The following is an 18,109-nucleotide window of genomic DNA, read 5'->3' as shown; positions in this document are numbered from 1 at the left end:
ATGGTACAAGCAGAATAGATATAATTCTCAGTAAATTATTCTTTTAAATATAACTAAGCATGTGCTTTTGTATGTGTTCTTAAATACCCATCACTATCACTAATACTGTCTTCAAAAGTAGATTGTCACTAAATTTATTGCTGTTTTCTGACCTCTGTACAATGGGATTCTTCTGTGTGTTTGAATTACCCAGTTTTCCAGTGACATTCTGTGAGCTTCACAGTTTTACAAAAAAGGGTAGGGGGGAGGAGGAACAAGAATTTTAAACCCCTGTCACTTTACCAGAGTAGGTATATAGAACTTCTGTACAGTTTAACTATCTGTATTCAAATATTCCCTAGAGGGTTTAAACCAAAAAATGACTGCTTTACATGGTCTGCATACAAGGAGAATTGCTCTTAATACAATCTGCTGCCAGAATGGCTCTCCTGATCCCAAGTGAGGGGTATATAATCTTGGACTCCAAATTAAGGATTTAATTCCTGGAAGATCTTCAGCCACTTTGTTCATGGGGGCTTATTATGAAAACGTAATGACTGTTCTGGCTGTTTTGTCTGTTCTGGTGCATTGTTCCTTGTGATTGAATTGATTTATAGTTAATGTTGTACATCCCAGGCCAGTGGGTAGGTTGCAGGTTAGTATTCTCTTCAATTTCGAATAAACTCTGGTTTATTGTACATAACATTTTAGAGCATTTATTTCCCCCACAATTTGCAGAACATGAAAGCACATAAGCACAACAAGATATTTGAACATCATATGGAAACTGCTCTAAGGGAATTATTTCAAATGCATCTGAAAATGCAAATATTAGTATTCTTAATGCTGACAATGTTGTATACATGTGTTGTCATTCCTCGTCAGAGATAAGCACACTTGGGATAACTTTAAAAGTGTGGATTCACTTCAATTTTTGTTGTATTTCTTGGAAGCACATTGTCCGTGATGCTTTTTTTTTTGTTTACCCTAAGTTTTGTTGATAATAGTAAAGCCTTGCTCTGGGTCTGGGATTATTTGCTGGTTTTAAGGCCTTATTATGACTTAGTTTGTATTTATTTAATAATTCTTCAGTACCGTCTATGTTGCTAAATGAGTGTCTGAAATGAGTTCAGAAGCCAAGAGCATCTTAATTCTTGGTGAAATAAGTAATCTAAAATAACAGTGTTCTCAAGACCTTGTTTTCCTTTGAAGATAAAAGTTGTTCCACAGTGCATTTAAATAACAACATCTTTGTAATATAGACCTGGATTTTTTTATAATGGAGATTCCAAGACTGGGATATTTGTAGAAGCCAGAGTATATATCATTGTGTGGGAGTTTTTGCAAAATAAGATTATTGTCTTATTAAGACTCAGAAATGTGGCACATGATTGTTGCATAAACTGAGACATCATTGCATACAAGTCTGTCTAAATACAGACCTGTCTAAATGGTAATAGGAACTATCCAAGACATAAGAGAGGTTTCCTTATGTGAGGAAATGTTCTGAGTACTGCTGATTGGGAAAGAACTTAAATGGAGTGTTTGCGCTTTTTTTTGTGATCAGGAGAGCACTTTTTAGAAGTACCATACTCCCTCCACCTTCCTTGTAGGCTTTGCAAAGAATTGAAGTTGGGGTAGAAAGCTGTGCTTTCATATTCTTTATGTTTTTCTTGGCATAAGTGTGAAAATACAAATGGCAGCCAGAATTTGCACTGAACAGTGTTTGAGGGGTACACTTTATTTATACAGCTCTGACAATAAAAATTGTAGAATTTGCAGACATTCTAATTCATAATTATCATCTAAACTTTAATTAAACTAATAATTAAGAACTGTGCATTACAATATTAGAAAAAAAAAAGTGTTATGTTTTGAAAGCTGAGCATGTGTAAAGGGTTTGGTGGGCATCTATTATAATCACCTGCCAGTAGTTTCAAGTTTTCTCAGTTTATAGGTAAAACAGTTGATTTTAATTTTTTTTTTAAACTGGTTATCTTAATCATGAAGGACTTAATTTGTTTTCATTGGTGCTGAGTCAGATGGAATAGAAATTATTATTTGAATTTAAATTCTAAACATGGAGATGTGACACGTTATTTCAGGTTTACTTCTCATAGTTTGTGATAAACGTTATGGCTCTCTTAATTCTGGTGGACATTTTTCAGTCAGAAAGGACTCAAACTTGTTTTCAAATGTGTTTATGAACTTTAGGAAGATATAGGAGATGAGCAAACAGTTAATTTCTTGTAATATTTCTGAGATTTCTAGCTATTATTTCTCAAACTGAATCAAAAAAAATTAAAAAATCCTTTCAAGGGTGCCATTTGTGACAAATATTTCTCATCTAGACTTCTCATGTATTTTTCATCTTTTATACTTTCTGAAATTCCTGATTTGGTAAAATGGATGTGTGGAAGTAAAGAGTTGTCTCAAAATATTTTGGAAATGTCGAGTTCTTCCAAATTGGTAATCTCCTACAAAAAAAAAAAATTAAAAATTAGAAATATCATAATTTTTGTAGTAAAAATAATTTTTAAATTCAAGTTTTTTACAATATTGAATAGAATAAGCAGACATGTTTGCATTAAAGAAGTAGAAACTATGGTATGAAATATATGAATTCTTTTCTAATTATGATTGCAATATAATGGGAACATACTGTTACTTCCAGATGTACACTTGTTCTGAGGTTTCCTACACTCATGTTTTGATTTGCTGTTAGTGGACACAGCTGAATTCACTGAGATTTCCTAATAAGAACCCAGTGTTCTGCAAATCCAGGAAACTGCTGACTTTTATGAGACGTAAACTGTGTTGGTAGATGTCATTTCTTTTCCATTCCCACTTGAGTAATACAAGATGAGTTGTGTGATTAGCAGTATATTATTCACTTCGTAGCTTGCACCGGCAGGGCAATATGATGTATTACTACAGGGAATTCGTCATGCATGTGAACATTTTTCAATACAGAACGTCTTTTTCTTAAAAAAAAAATCTTCAAAATACGATGGAGATTAATCTTGCATGCTGGGTATGCTTAATTTATTGATATGGATGCCTCTTGTTTGATTGGTTTATATGTTGCAATCTGAGCAGGCCGTTCAGATGTTCACATGAGTCAGGCAAGTCTGTTTTTTTGCCTTCCACAACCTTTCCTTTGGTGATGCTGAGACTGGATTCTAACCTGTTTACATTTTTGATGGGATAAAGGCTTGGTTAGCAGCAACCATGTTGCATAAAGTATTGCCAAAAATATTAGACAGGCTCTGCTTTCTTCTCAGCTTGCAGATGAGCGCACATCTCTTATGCCAGTGTATGGCTTTTTGCTAAAGCTCTAGTTAAGCTATATTTTAATAAAACAAAAATGTAGATGGGTCGTCTAACAGTTTTCTGTATTTGGCATCAGAACACAACAGCATGTGAGAGCCAGCCTGACATCCAGCCTCTGATGTGGTAATTCACTTTGGCATGATTTCAACTGTGTGTAAGTAACTCTATCATTACGCATCAACCAAACTTCTATGGACCAACAAGAGCATAGCTAGTCCTCAGAAAAACAGGTTCCCAAAAGGAAGATACATTGGTGACAGTTTTCTTGACATCTGGGAAGAAAAAGGAATAGATATCTTCTGAATTGGGCCAGGAAAAGTTGTACTAAATCTTTTTGAGAATGGTTTCAGTACAAGGAAGAGGGTGGAGATATCTGACTTCCCGCCTGGCTGTGGAGACCTGGACTTTGACTATAAATCTCTTGCTTTCATCTGCTGTGGAGCTGAAAGGAAGGAAGGGATCAAAAGTGAAAGCACAGTCATAGCTCAGGTGATTTTAGAGGTGGAAAAGATCAGCTCAGGGGGCACTTTCTTGCCAAAGGAGGGAACTGACTTAGGAGTCTCAGTGTGCATGAAAGAAAGAAAAAGATGTGCAGTAAAAAGTGCAAAACTATTGTCAGTGACTAGTGAAATGATGAAAAGGTGATCAAAATACAGAATGGGGTGAGGAAAGGTTTTCCTGTTCTTCTTTTGAAAGAAGTTTTTTAATATGGTAGAGAAAGAAAATAAAAAAACCCCAACACATGATGAAGAAAGGATAAGATTCTCCCAAAATGTGTCAACAAATTCCCCATGTATGAGAAGGTTCAGAAGTTCTATATTTCTTCAGTGCAATGATTTGTGTGTGTTTACATCTGAATTCATGTTTACTTAAAAAGTCAGGGATGCTCCTTCAGACAGATTGATGCGCCTTGGAATAAGATGAATGCAGAAGGGATTAGTTTGATCAGTTGTGAAAAGAAATTAGCTCTAGAATGGAAAGTACTGCAGATGTGGTCCATCTATTCCCCGTACTTACAGGTAGCAGAATATGAAGTCAGCTTTGAAAGTGGCTCTAGGTACAGTAGGGAGAAAGAACGTATCTGACCTTGGCTGGTGCTTTCACTGCTGGTTGTGATTCATCCAGTCCTGCAGGCAAGATGGGAGAAACAGGTGGTGCCTCAGCTGGTGAATCACTGGAGAGGGAAAAAGAGTCTTTTGTTCAGTAGCAGAAGCCAGCCTGAGCAGCCATTGCCACTGGTTCTGGCACAGGTTAATGGGAAGAGGAGAGTAAGTACACAGTGTTTGTCACAGCTGCTATTGCTGCTGGAGTTTTCTCTATTGAATTTTTTTTTGGTGGCAAAATCAAACAAAAGTACTTCAACAAAACTGCCTTAGTATTCTTCTAGGCTATTGCAAAAAGACCAAAATATTTTCCACTGTACAGATGCCTATAGATACTCTAAGAATATAAAGAGAAAACAGAAACCACAGGCATTTCAGCTTTGTGTTCTAAATTAGTGAAGATGAGCCTATTATCATAGACACAAAATTTTTGTATAAAAATATGAATGTTCTCATTGTGAATTTTTTAGGAGATTGTCTTTTGACACCATGGAAGATCAAATCTTATTCAATTTTAATGTACATAATATCTTGCTAGCTTAATTCACCCAGGTTCTGTATAACAGGAAGTGACCTTATTAAAAATACGTGCATATGTTTTTTACAGTCCACCTTGGTTTTGCTTATGACAGTACAGATTTAAGGGTAGAAACACTGTTAAAAGAAGTCTGAGGGAAAAAAAAGTAACTTTTAAAAAATTCTTTTCTCAAATAAAACCCAATATTTATTTCTAGGCTAAAAGAAGCAGGATTGCTTTCAGAAAGATAGTTACATTTATTTTGTGATCTAGCTGCTCTGACATAATTTCAGCCCTTAACTTTTTATCTGTCAAAAAGGCAAAAGCATTCTGTGCCCTGGGAGTCTTCTGCAGGCAGACTTCTTTGTTTTTCCTGATTTCATTCCAGATGTCAGAAAAGTCATTTGTGCTGTTGGCAGATCCATGTACTATCTGCAGCAGTGGTAGTTAGGGTTTTGTTTTTTGTTGTTGTTTTATTTTTTTCCCAAACAACACACAGAGCAACTATGGAGAAAAATACCCCATCAAACAACCAACAATGCTACTCTTATTTTGAGAGGACCAGAAGTCAAAATGCCCATGACAGGAATCTAGTGTGTGTTCTGTGTGAAAAACTCTGCCTTGCAAAATGGCAGCAGACCAGGAGACAGGCAAACACATTAGTGTTTGTTTGGCATAATAAACAGATTCTTTTATAATTCTTTGAATTTAGATTTTCGGTGTTTTATGTTTTAGTTTTCATTTGCAGTGTTTCCTGTACTGTGTTACTGCAGTGTCAGGTAAAGGGTAAAAGAATTAGAACAGGGAGTAGTACAGGAAGCTTGTAGCAATAGTCTGTGGGTAATAAATACACAATCATGAAAAAAATATTTAATTATCTTCATTGATATTACTAGCATGGAATCTTCTCTAAATGATCTGTGTAATTCTTTGCCACCTTTCTCAAAGGTAGAGGTGATTTACTCTCCTCCTTACCAGCAAGGTACAGGGATTCTGAGTCATAGCCAGAAATAGAGGCAGTAGGACCTGAGTGGAATTAGGGAACTTGAGTACTAAACTGTTATGTATTTTATGTGTAGCTGCTCCCCTGTTCCAAAGGGCTCAGCTAAGTTGGTACCCCATGTTTTGGTCTGCAAGTTTGTCAAATTTCTAAAGATAATCAAATTTCTTAAGATATGACTCTTCATGTTCAGAATTTTCTCAGCATTTTGTGGCATTTCTTCCTCTTTGTCAAAACAGGTATACACTGTCATACCAATGCCATTTTGTGTCAATGAAGTTTTCAGAAGGCTCCTTTAGAAAATATGGCTTTGTAATTTGAATGTCAAACTTTGTGATGGCAGGGATTGTGGCACTCTGAGTGACTCAATTCCTATGAATGATTGAATGACAGAATTTTCCATAAACAATTCTAAAAATTGGCAAACAAAACTGGGTGGAGTTTGGGTTTTTTTAATGTAAATAACAAACATCCTGTTTTATGTTTGCTGTTCATATGATGTTTAAAAGTTAGAGTGTTCTTTATAGTACCAAGCCAATGTGCTGCTCTGAAATGTTGCATGGAGATCTGGCTGGCAGAGAGTGCCAGAGGCAGGGACTCCTCCATTTGCAGTGCTGTGAGGTTGAATCCCTGTACTGTAGCAATACAGCCAGAATGTTGGTGGCACAAGATGAAAAGTTGGAAAATTGTGTTCTGTTTTAACTGTGTGTCTTTGCTGTTACTTGAGAAAGCTAAGAATTGAAAGGCAGTTGAGAGAGTCTGGAATTCACTTGAAAAGCTTTGAGAAAGTTGAGGATCACTGTCTAGATGACAACAGTTTGGGATCCTGGAGTGCAAAGAGATATATCTTATACTCTGTGTTGATGTTGTACTATGAAACCTCAGTAAGGCATTCTGTATACTCCAGGAAACAAAAATGAGTTATGATTCACTGACACGTGTGTTTGATAAATGACTTTGTGTTAAGTTTGAGCTGATTTTTCATTTTGGTGCTTTTTTTTTTTTTAACATGGTAATCCTGTATGACAATTGATTTCTACAGGTGTTTCCTCAGTCCAGGAGCAGGATCTATTCCATTGGGTGTCCTTGCAATTTGTGATTACTTTGCTCCTACATGTAACATGTTGCTCAGTAATGAGTCTGGACTTGAAGGCAGCATACTTGAAATACCAGTAGAATTTTTAGAAGCAACTCAGTGTTATTTCAGAGCAGTTTCAGACTTCTTGGTTTGTTTATTTTTTGTATCCAGTTGTTTAATGAATCATAAATTGACTGAGAATGTCCATTTTACTTTTATTTCAATTTTTTACAGTTGTATTTTTCTATGGTTAATAATAGTTTATGCAGTGTATCTTCAAAAGCTTCTATAAATTTTTTTCCATTAACTTGGAGCTGACAGCTCCTGACTAGCTTCTACCCATCCTTATATATTTTTCTTTTAAAGTCTGTAATTTCTGTGTTGGGGTCCTCCTTACAGTTGTGTCTGTAAATTACTTGCTTTTTCATTGTTAGCTAATTTTTTGAAGAACTGTTCATGCATCCTCAATTGATACTCAAGTAATTCTGGGGATTTTTTTGAGTAGTCAGCTCTCTCTGTCCTACTGTGTCTTCATACAATTTCAGAGACATTTGTCTTTGTCTAGTTGCAGTGCTGCATCAAGGTTATCTTACACTGTGAAAAAGGTAATTGCTTCTCCATCCTGCTGCCTAATGGTGTCTGTCTGTTCTCCCTAGCAAAGTATAGTGCAGAGGGGTTGTGTGGATGGAGTCAGTGGTGTCTCTGTGTTCCAAGAAGGGAGCTGGCAAGGGTATTTGCATCATGGAAACCTGGGTTTCATCATTGCTTTGCATTACTCACTCCACAGCTGTTCAAGTCCACCAAGGATCAGTATTGGTGGCACATGAATGGAATTCTGTTACAGCACTTTCTAGAAAATATGAGGTTATTCCAATTATTTTGCAATATGAGTAGCTTTGTAGTGCTCCCATGTAAGTATCTGAAAGATTCAAATGGTCACATCCATTGATTTTTGGGACACAGTGTTGTGATTTTTTCAGGAAGCAAATCTGCATTGATAGGGACAACAATGGAGCTCTGAGCAAAGGTCTAGTGGAAGGTGTCTCTGCCCATGGCAAGGGTGTTGGAACGAGATGACCTTTTAAGGTCCCTTCCAACCTGGGAGATTCTGATCCTGTAATTCTATGAACAGGTGGCATATTTCAGGGAAAAACTGGCATAATGACTACACAAACCTTGCATTGTGAGTAGAGGAAAATATTTCATGTCTTGCACAAAGTTTCTGGGAGGGACTGAAGTTATCCCAGGCCTCCCTACCTTAATTAGTGGTTTGTGTCTTGGTTCTGCAAGAGTTTGGATTTTCGTGGATTTAGTTTGTGATAACCTCTGCAGATGTGACATCTGGGACAGTGCTGCTTGGATAACTGTTTATAGCAGCTAATATATATTCTTCTTGACCTCCTGACTCTCGGCTAGTGTCTTGAATCACTTGAGAATAACTACTGCCTCGGCTCTCAGTTCCTTCTCAGTTTCACCTTCAGCCGACTTAATGTTCACCTTCCTTCACAGCTACAGGAAATGAAGATCTTCTGAGATAACATGTGTGCAGATGAGCAGTATGTTTGGTCTGTGGGGAAATAATATGAAGAGAGAAATTATAGATAGTAAAAATAGATGTGTGTTTCCGAGGTAGTTATTTTAATTCTTTTTTTTTTCCTCTTGAATTCTAAAGCATATTTAATAGTGTTGCATGGTTTTGTGAAAATTTCCAAAAATTACCTTTGAGTCATACATGCTTTCACTCTATGTGGAATTGACTGTACAGTGTACGGGCAATGCACACAGCAAATTTGCCATAACCCCAAGGGATATTTGTAGCAAGAAATGATACAAAGGGCTGTTGTCCATGAACGGTTACGCTGCTGCAAATGAGTTAATGGCATTTTTTTAGCACCAATAAAACATTAGAAAGAAAGAGGAGTTTAACAAACTAGAAAATCTACATCATTGTAGAGGGTGATAGGAAACGTACAGTATGCTGGCAGTACTCCAGACTTAACTCAGTTGATGTCCCGGATAACTAGATTTGACTCTTCGGTAATAAAAATGTGTAATGCCAGTTACATAGTCCTTTTCAGCAGAGAAAGGTTTGCTGCTTGGGAATAAAAATGTTTAAGTGCCAGCAGAGAGAAAAAGGGGGTTGCTGTGACTGCTGTCTTTCCACACATGGGTTATTTATTGTCCCTTTTATGGAATTTGCACCCCACCAGAGTTTAGATGAGCTCATGTACAGTGTACAACGCACAGTGACTTGCAGCTAAATGGTTATGAAAGACATGACATTTGTGCACTTGTGGTGCCAAGTTTTAATGACTAATGAATATGTGTGTCTGTGGGAAGAATTATCAGTGCAAGATTTTAGATGAGGTTTAGTTATCTACAGTATGTAGATAGTTTTCAGAACATACCCAGGTCTTTGTATTAATTCTGTTTTTTGTAGTTAAGATATTTATTTCTTTTGGAATGACTTACTGTGTGTATCTTCTTGTGTCCAGTTCTTGAATGTAAAATAAAAGAAAACTTACTATTTTAGTATTTTGTTAGGGGTATTACTAACTTCCCATTTGATCCCCAAGGATTAGGTCCCTGGGGAGGGAAGAGGGAAGAATTTTCATTAAGCAAAACCAGGTGCAGCTGACTGTTGTTTTAGCCAATTTACTTTACAATAGTTTTCATTATTAATACATCTGAAATTTGACTTGAGGTTGCTATGCTCAAAGTTACATTTCATAATAGTATTTCCTGATTAGTATAACTTGGAAATTAGCAGCTTTTTTTGGCTTGTCTTGTACTTATTTTGTAAAGTGCTAGAGTGAGATTTTGAAAATTAATACATTTTGCTCTTGCTTGATAGTAATATGAGTGCAGGGTGGAAGTGGTACTTCAGAGAAGGTTCAGTTTCTCAGCTTCATTAATACTTCACTGTTTAACTCTTTTTAACATTATGGAAATAGGGTTTTCCATCATGTTAGAGGAACAGGACTACTAAATTCTTTATAAATAAAATACTTGTTTAAGATTCTAGATAATATTCTGATGTGACTTGATATCCAATTTGGGAAACAAATTAAAGCATAACATGCCAAAAGTTTTTCAAGTTGTCCTGAAATAACTTTTTCCTTATTTGTCGTGTTTCATGCAGGCTTTTCTTCACCGAATGATTCAACGTGCTGCTGCCAAAGAAGATAAAAATGTTACAGAAGAGACAGTGAAGGTTAGTCTCTTAATTGCATATTTCTTCTGTTTGATATCTGATGTTTCATTTACGTATGTTTTATTCTTTTGCAGATGTTGTTTTCAAATATTGAAGATATTCTTGCAGTTCACAAAAACTTCCTGTCCCTGGTGGAGGAGTGTTTACAGCCAGAACCCAATGCACAGCATGAAGTTGGAACCTGCTTTCTGAATTACGTATGCTGTCTTTTCTTACAGCCTTGTGATATGTTTTCCCTTTATTTTTTGTCTTTATTAATTACTGTCATGATGATAAGTATACATAGTAATGAAGATTAAATATGACTTGATAGTGTAATGTAGAGTACATTAAAGGAATCTCTTAGTTATTGTCATTTCAAAAAAAAAGGGGGGGTGGTGTGAATAGAGGCAGAACATATCAAACGGGCAAACTTTGGTTGTTCATCATTTTGCTATTCACCAAATCATCAAATTAGCCCAGGATGGCAAACTGAACCCTGCAGGTTGGGCAAAGCTGCTGCCTGTACGTGAGATGGAGGTGCAAGGATCAGGGTTGCATGAAACAGCAAAAGTAGTACTATGCTATCTTTTTGTTCCCCTTTGATGTTATGCAAAAATGTGAATATTTAACAATTTAACATCATTGCATATGTTTGATGAAATGATGTTTGTCTCTTCTCCCAGGCAGTCAGCAGTAGGACAAGGGGGCGTGGGCTCAAGCTCCGCCAGGGGAAATTTAAGTTGGAGATCAGAAAAAATTCTTTTCAGAGAGAGTAATCGGGCATTGGAATGGGCTTCCCAGAGAGGTGGTGGATTCACCATCCCTGGAGGTTTTTAAACTGAGATTGGACGTGGCACTGAGTGCCATGATCTGGTAAATGGACTGAAGTTGGACCAAGGGTTGGACTTGATGATCTCAGAGGTCTTTTCCAACCCAATCGATTCTATGAATCTATGCTTTAAATAAATTCCTGGTTCTGGATTTTGAAGATCTTTTACTTCTGACAACTGCAGTACCTCCACAACTATATGTGTCTTATAGTCATTGGTTTCTAAGAGTATCATTTTTCCTGTTTGAGCAAAACAAGGATGTCAGTGTTACAGACGTTTGCAAAATCGTGACAAATTAGTTTGCTTTTAGTTGTAGGCCTAATAGAAATTCTAGGTTTCATTGTTATCTCTGGTTATAGTCCCATTGATTTGTTAAGTTTTGATTATTCATTGTGGGACAAGAAAACTATTAATGGTTTGTGGAAACATTTTACACAAGTTGAGTAACATCAGTTTTGAACTCTGCAGAAGAATGGACCATATTTCAAAGCAAATGTTTGCAGACAAATGGTTCATGATGTCAGCAAATTAGCCACTCCCTGTGCATTTTCTTCATGTATGTTTTTATGCTGTGTGTTTGTGGTAGTTGAGACTCTGAAATTTTTCAGCAAAACTCTATGAAGTTCAACAAAGACAAATGTAAGGTCTTGCACCTGGGAAAACACAATCCCAGGAGTGCAGCACATGCTGGGATCTACTCAGCTGGGGATCAGCACTGTAGAAAGGGACCTCCATGTCCTGGTGGCCAGCAAGCTCAAGAAGAGTGAACAGCATGATGCTGTGACACAAAAATGTCAAGTCAATAGAATACTGGGTTGCATGAGCAAGGGCATCCCCAGCAGAGATAAAGAACTCTGTCATACTCTCCTCAGCGCTTGTCAGACCACACCTGTTCACTTTTGGTCCCTGCTATACAAAGGAGATGTAGGCAGTCTGGAGAGGGTAAAGAGAAGGGCCACAAAGATGATCAAAGGACTGGGAAGCCTGCCATATGACTACCTGAGAGGACTGGGTTTGTTCAGACTGGAGAAAAGAAGGCTGTGTTTTATCTCTGTGTTCTAGCATTTTTTAAGAATGGCTATGAGGATGGAGACTTCCTTTTTATAGAGTCATGTATAACAGGAGGAGTAATGGGTACAAGTTACTCCTGGGGAAATTCCAGTTGGACACAAGAGGAAAGTTTTTCACAATGAGAAGAAATAGCCATTGGAATAATCATCCCAACATTGGATACTTTTTAAGATTCATGGGGACAGGGTACTGGGACGTCTTGTCTAGACCGTGGTTTTGCCAAGAAAGGTTGGATCAGATAATCCCTTTCAACCTGGTATTCTGTGAATCTGTGACTTGAATTCCCAAGTGGTGCTTCTATGCTGTTCATAATTCTACTTTGAAAAGAGACCTCAAGTCATAAATGTGTGAAGAGCTGACCTTCTAGAATGAAGACTATATTAGCTATTCAACTTTGAAAAAGTATTCATTCCATGTTTTATTAATGAAAAAAAATCAAAATTCAAGTGAAAAACAATGTCTTTTTTTGTTTCTGCAGAAAGAGAAATTCCGTATCTATGATGAATACTGTAGTAACCACGAGAAGGCACAGAAAGTTCTGCTTGACCTGAACAAAATAAGAACAGTGCGAGCTTTTCTTTTGGTAAATAAACTTAAAACTGGTTTTCTAACACATCTCCACTGTGTTACAAATACAGGCACACCTGCAAGTGGTTAGCAGACAGTTTTAGTTGTAGGTGGTGTTCCCAGCAGAAAGGGGTGTATGCATCTTATTTTCACTACTACTCTTGGATCTGTGGATAATACAGCATTAGGCAGTGTGCCCTGAACATACTGGCCAGGAGACAAAGGTGTGAATCTGTAGAAAGGAAAAAGAATAGAATAACATATATAACATATAGGAAAAGGAATTACAGAAAGGAAAGAGAAGGACTCTTCAGGAGTTCTGAAGAGAAGGTTCACTTTCTGGTACTGTAGCCAGAGCTGTTGCAAACAGAAAAATGTTATTGATCATAGAGTAGCCATCCGGATCTTAGACATTGACTTGTATGTATAGCGTGTGTATGGCCAAACTTCGCGAACGAAGATTTGGGAAGGGCTCTCCTCCCCACGTGGGGGTGTGCCCTTCGAGCCTGTGCAGTGGATTTTTTAGGTGAGGCACAGCATGTGCAGAACTTGCCCCACCGTTTAATTTAAGTCCCAAGGTCCGTTTGCCATGGCCGAGCGAGCTTGGACAGTGACACTGAAGTCCTCAGGACTGTCTACAGCACCCAGTACTAACCGGGGCTGACCCTGCTGAGCATCCGAGATCTGATGGGATCGGATGGCAGGGAGGCATTTAACTGCCTGGTACGGTCTCCACTGAGTCTCGAACTCACGACCTTGTGATCAGAGTCCGGAGTGCTCACCATTACACCACGGGACCGCCCCCACATTGACTTAATCTGAGGTCAAAAGAAACAGCATCACAATTAGTCTTTAGTTTATAAGACATGTAAGGAGGAGTTTTCAAATGTTAAAAGGACAGTCCTTGTGGTTTTTCAACAGCAAAATCAGTTTCCATGTAAATACTGAGTTTGCTAATAGCTGACATTAGTTATTAAAAGAAGGATTCAGTGTGGAATGATTTTGAGGTTTCTTCTGTGGTGTCCTGTGGTAACAAGATCAGCTTTGAAATGTGGAGCTTACTCTGCTGGAACTTAAATACCTGAGAAGGTACTCATGGATATGCTATCAGATTTTGGAGGGATCAGATCTGATTATTATGTTTTGGGACTGGAGAGCAAATAATGTAATCAGCAAAGCATCACAGACACGTTAAAAAAAAAAGAGATTCTGCTAATGCTGACAGTATCAGAAGTTTTATTTAATTTTACTAATTATTTTTAACATGCAGTAGGGTTTCTCTACTGCTCTTGACAGTGTTCTTGGTGAAATCAACCTGTTGCAACTCACTAATTTCCTTATTTTGGGGAGTACTGGGTGACATGAAGTACCATGTGACTTTTTGCTAAGAATCTCTAATTCAGCCATATTCCATTCATAGTTAAAACCAGCTTCAAAGTTATTTATTTTAGATGTTGACACAAAATTGCCCCAGACTGAGGAGCTTCATATATACAGTTCTTGTATTTGGAGCAGCATGGCCAGACTCAAGAAGAAAGGGTATATGCTGACTACAGAGACAAAAGCAAAGTACTCTGGAGAAAGATTGCAAAGAGCTTGTTTTGTGAGAAAGGAAGCCAAGTGTACCCTTGTGGCCGTCAGTGTCATGTAGTCCTGGGCACATGCAGAGGATTTTCACATCTGTATTGAGTTCCTCATAGCTTGGGGACATGTCTGTAGGCTAGAGGTCTAACCAAGAGAGCAAGACATCTGACTCTACAATTTGAAGTTACAGTCAAAGCCTTCTAGCCAGACAGAGCAATTCAGGTAATTAGATATGTGGTTATTTATAAACAATTACGAGCTGAGAACAGACTTTTGAGCCTTTGAATATAGCTACAGTTGCCATATAAACCCATAGTCTGTGTTGACATTATCTTGCTTGGTCTTTATCAGTAAAGGTTTTGTGTTAGCAGGTTAAGTGAGATCCTTTAGGGTAAAGCATCCTTTAGGATAAGACAAAATCTGGCTAACCATGTCTACGAAGCAGAGACTTATGGGTGGATGTGGAGATCCCCATAGCAGTACTTGTTATAGAGTGTTTGTGTTATGTGCTGTCTGAAGCAGCCACCCAGTTGTGTAGCCTCTGTTCCATCAACAATGTGTCTGCATCCTGATTTGTGGCCTGTGTCAACATACCATCTGGCTGTCTTAGACTGCTTTTGTTTAGTGTCCTCAGTTTAGACAACTTGCTCTTTGAAGCTGTAGATTATCTCATACCATTGCATCACAATTCCTTCTGATGTCTCCATAAAATAATTGTCATCATTACTCTAGGTCTTTATGTACTTACACTGTAATTCCAGCAATTCCAAATACTTGCTGTGATGTCCCATGCATGTTTTCCTATCCCAAAAAGCCCTTATTCTTTTTTCTCTCTCCGCTGCTTTTTCATGGATGCTTCCAACCAATATATTCTTTACTCTCTGCTTCCATAATCAGATGTCTTGTTGACTTTAATAGTCTTTTGCCCATGACTTTTAAATACAGAAGCATGAAAGCAGAATGTGTTTTTTAGAGGTGTATATTAAGATGGCTGCCTTAAACCTTCAAACCATCTTTGATGCTATTTAATATTGCAAACACATTTTAGAAACACCACCTATTATCATCACCCTGAATTATTTTTCTTTTTGTTTGTTGAAAGCTGTCTTTTATTTTTAAACTTAAAAAAATCACCTTCTCTTCATCAAACTGGATGAAGAATGTACCAAGATGAGATGGCTGCATAATATTGTGACTTCCTTGTCATATATGATCAGTCAATGTATCCACCTGTGCATGTGTTCAAGCCTGTACTTTTGACAGTCTTGCAAACCTCCTTCCTTAGAGATAAGCATGTCATTTGTGTATAGTTTAGCCAGTATTGCTGTATACACATATCCTTATTTCTGTTAATTTTCTTGGGATTTTTCAATAATCTGTGCAACTGTTCACACTCCAGAATTGCATGCTTCTTGGAGGACGCAAGAACACAGATGTACCGTTGGAGGGATACCTAGTAACGCCAATACAGAGAATATGCAAGTATCCCCTTCTTTTGAAGGTACTTACAAGATTTTTCTTTAGAACTTTATACTTCCTGTATAAAACCCGTTGCTAAGCATGTTTCTGAACTCCAGGAATAATCTCTCTACACAGTGATTTATCTCTTTATTAAGGTACTGGACCAAGACTTGTTCTCATTAGAGCTAGTGGCAAGTCTTCTGACATCAGTATTGAAAGAACTGAGGAGTTTGGCTGGATCAGGATGATTAGCTCAATTCTGCATCTAGTTGTAAGGTTGCCTCTCCATCATTGAACAGAAGTGAGCTGTTTGAGAGAGTTTAATGAGTCTAATTTCAGCTGGATTTGACCATGCCCTTGCTTAAGATGCTTAGGATAGCAAAGTTTGTTGGTGATATGCTGACATGCCTTGTTGGTTCAAATTTATCATCAACAAACTCTAAATGAAAAATATTTTTTGTAAGAAACCGTGAGAGGAAAGCCAGAGCAGATTCTGTTCTAGAAGCTACTGGAGACATGATTATTAGAGAGTATTTTTGACAACGCATGTGTGAGTTTAGAGCTGAAAGATTGCCAGTTGTGAAGTTATATGACATAAAAAAAATCTAAACCCAAATATGTTAAAATAAAGGTTTTAAAAATAAATCAAAGAATATAAAAATTGTAATGAGTTATGAGTCATCTCAGATATCTGCAGCTTTACAGTTCTCTTGGTCTATTTTAAAATTATTTTTCTGCTCTATTTTTTGAATGAAGATTCTACAGACAAAATAGGGGAAAATGACTAATGAATTACTCTAGGGGGGAATGAAATGATTATATTTATGTTGAATAAACTTAAATACAGGGTGTGGCAGCAGGAGAGTTAGGGCTTCAGAAAAGTGTTACCCGCACATCTGTCAGGGTATGCACTGAGGGCTGTCCTTACTCAGTCCAGCTATAAATGAGTAGTTGGTAGCTTGAAATCACAAATGAATGCTGGCAACTCCACTTTTATTTATCAGTATGGTTGCCAGCACAAACAACCATCTGTGGTTGGTTTTCAGTGCTTTGATGTGTTGCACTAGATTAAACAATAGTATGGAGCTAAAGGAATGGGACTTTTTGCCCTGAGTTGCAGGAAAGGCAGGTGTTAATTTTGACATGAGTAAACTAACATTTTTTTAAGCAGAATTGTTTTCCTTGCTGTTGAACAGTTCCATTCTGTGGAATATAAAACCAAACAAAAACACTCCTAAAACTCAAAGCTCATCATGAAGAAATGTTGTTGGAGCAGAAAGTAGCTGAAATGCAAAGTTCTTCCTAAGTCATGATGATTATTTATTGTTAGTAATTATTTACTGTTGAGTTTTAGTGTCCTACCTGGACACAATGCTAGAGGGTTTATTACTTTTCCCACTAGTAAAAGAGAAGTCTGGCTACTTTTTGATTTTGTATGCTGGTTGATTTAAGTCTCCTGTAATGTACATTTAGAGATCAAAGATAGGTTTCTTTTTCTCTTCTCTGCTTCCTTCTCCCCTCCCCCCTTCTTTTTTTTTTTTTAATGTCAAAATAGGAATTACTGAAGAGAACTCCAAGGAAGCACACTGACTATGCAGCCCTAACGGAAGCCCTTCAGGCCATGAAAGCTGTCTGTTCCAACATAAATGAAGCAAAAAGACAAATGGAAAAATTAGAATTTTTGGAAGAATGGCAGTCTCATGTTGAAGGATGGGAGGTACTATTATAAGATTTGTTGCTTTGTGTGTTGAGAAGGGAGTAGGAGTTTTCAACAAGGATGTATTGCACTGTTTTTGTGATCCTGAGGTGCTATCAGCTCCTCAGTTGTGTGAAATTGTGGCCTTTACTTGAGATCTACTGTGTAAATGAAGTGTTGTCCATGACTGAGCACTGCTGTATAAAATAACAGACTTCCAGGAAAGAGTGTCTTGGAATATCAATCATCTACATGAACATGGAGGTGTGCACTCATACATATCTATCTATCCTAATTTAACTGCTGGTCTTATTTTACTTCTGTCTATACCTGTGTAGCAGCACTCTGTCTAGTTGAAAATTTTTTGATTATTTAGTATTGGTTAAGCTGAGTCCATAAATTTTTGTCAGCTTGTAGGTAGTCCCTTACTACTGGGCGAGCTAAACTAATGTAAATGTGTTCACTAGAGTCTGTGTAAGACTTTTTTTTTTAAGAGTTTGCAAATGGAAGAACTTTAATGCTCCAACAGTTTTGTGAACTAAAGTCTTTGCAAAATAAGTCTGAGTTAGAATTTTCAGTAGTAAACAGAAGACCCACTCTCCCAAAGAAAACAAGATCAAATAGTTGTAGCACTAAAATCTTCATTTTCTATTATTCTGAGCAGTGTAAATGGTTCATAAAGGTGCAGATGAGA

The 18,109-nt window shown here is 37.3% G+C and overlaps 1 protein-coding gene across 4 annotated transcripts in view; it reads left to right on the top strand.

The window, feature by feature from the left end:
• PREX2 (phosphatidylinositol-3,4,5-trisphosphate dependent Rac exchange factor 2) overlaps nucleotides 1-18,109 on the top strand; it is a 180,054-nt gene that overhangs the window by 41,705 nt on the left and 120,240 nt on the right. For all 4 annotated transcript variants that reach the window (XM_071554395.1, XM_071554396.1, XM_071554394.1 and 1 more), the window contains exons 2-6: nucleotides 10,153-10,224; nucleotides 10,299-10,421; nucleotides 12,586-12,690; nucleotides 15,658-15,759; nucleotides 17,275-17,436. In XM_071554395.1, the coding sequence (XP_071410496.1) occupies nucleotides 10,153-10,224; nucleotides 10,299-10,421; nucleotides 12,586-12,690; nucleotides 15,658-15,759; nucleotides 17,275-17,436 (564 nt within the window). The remainder of the gene's footprint in view (nucleotides 1-10,152; nucleotides 10,225-10,298; nucleotides 10,422-12,585; nucleotides 12,691-15,657; nucleotides 15,760-17,274; nucleotides 17,437-18,109) is intronic.

Source organism: Pithys albifrons, chromosome 4 (assembly GCF_047495875.1).
Source record: "Pithys albifrons albifrons isolate INPA30051 chromosome 4, PitAlb_v1, whole genome shotgun sequence".
In the NCBI taxonomy this organism is placed as follows: domain Eukaryota; kingdom Metazoa; phylum Chordata; class Aves; order Passeriformes; family Thamnophilidae; genus Pithys; species Pithys albifrons.
Note: the sequence above shows the minus strand (reverse complement) of the source record. Positions and strands in the feature narration are given on the sequence as shown.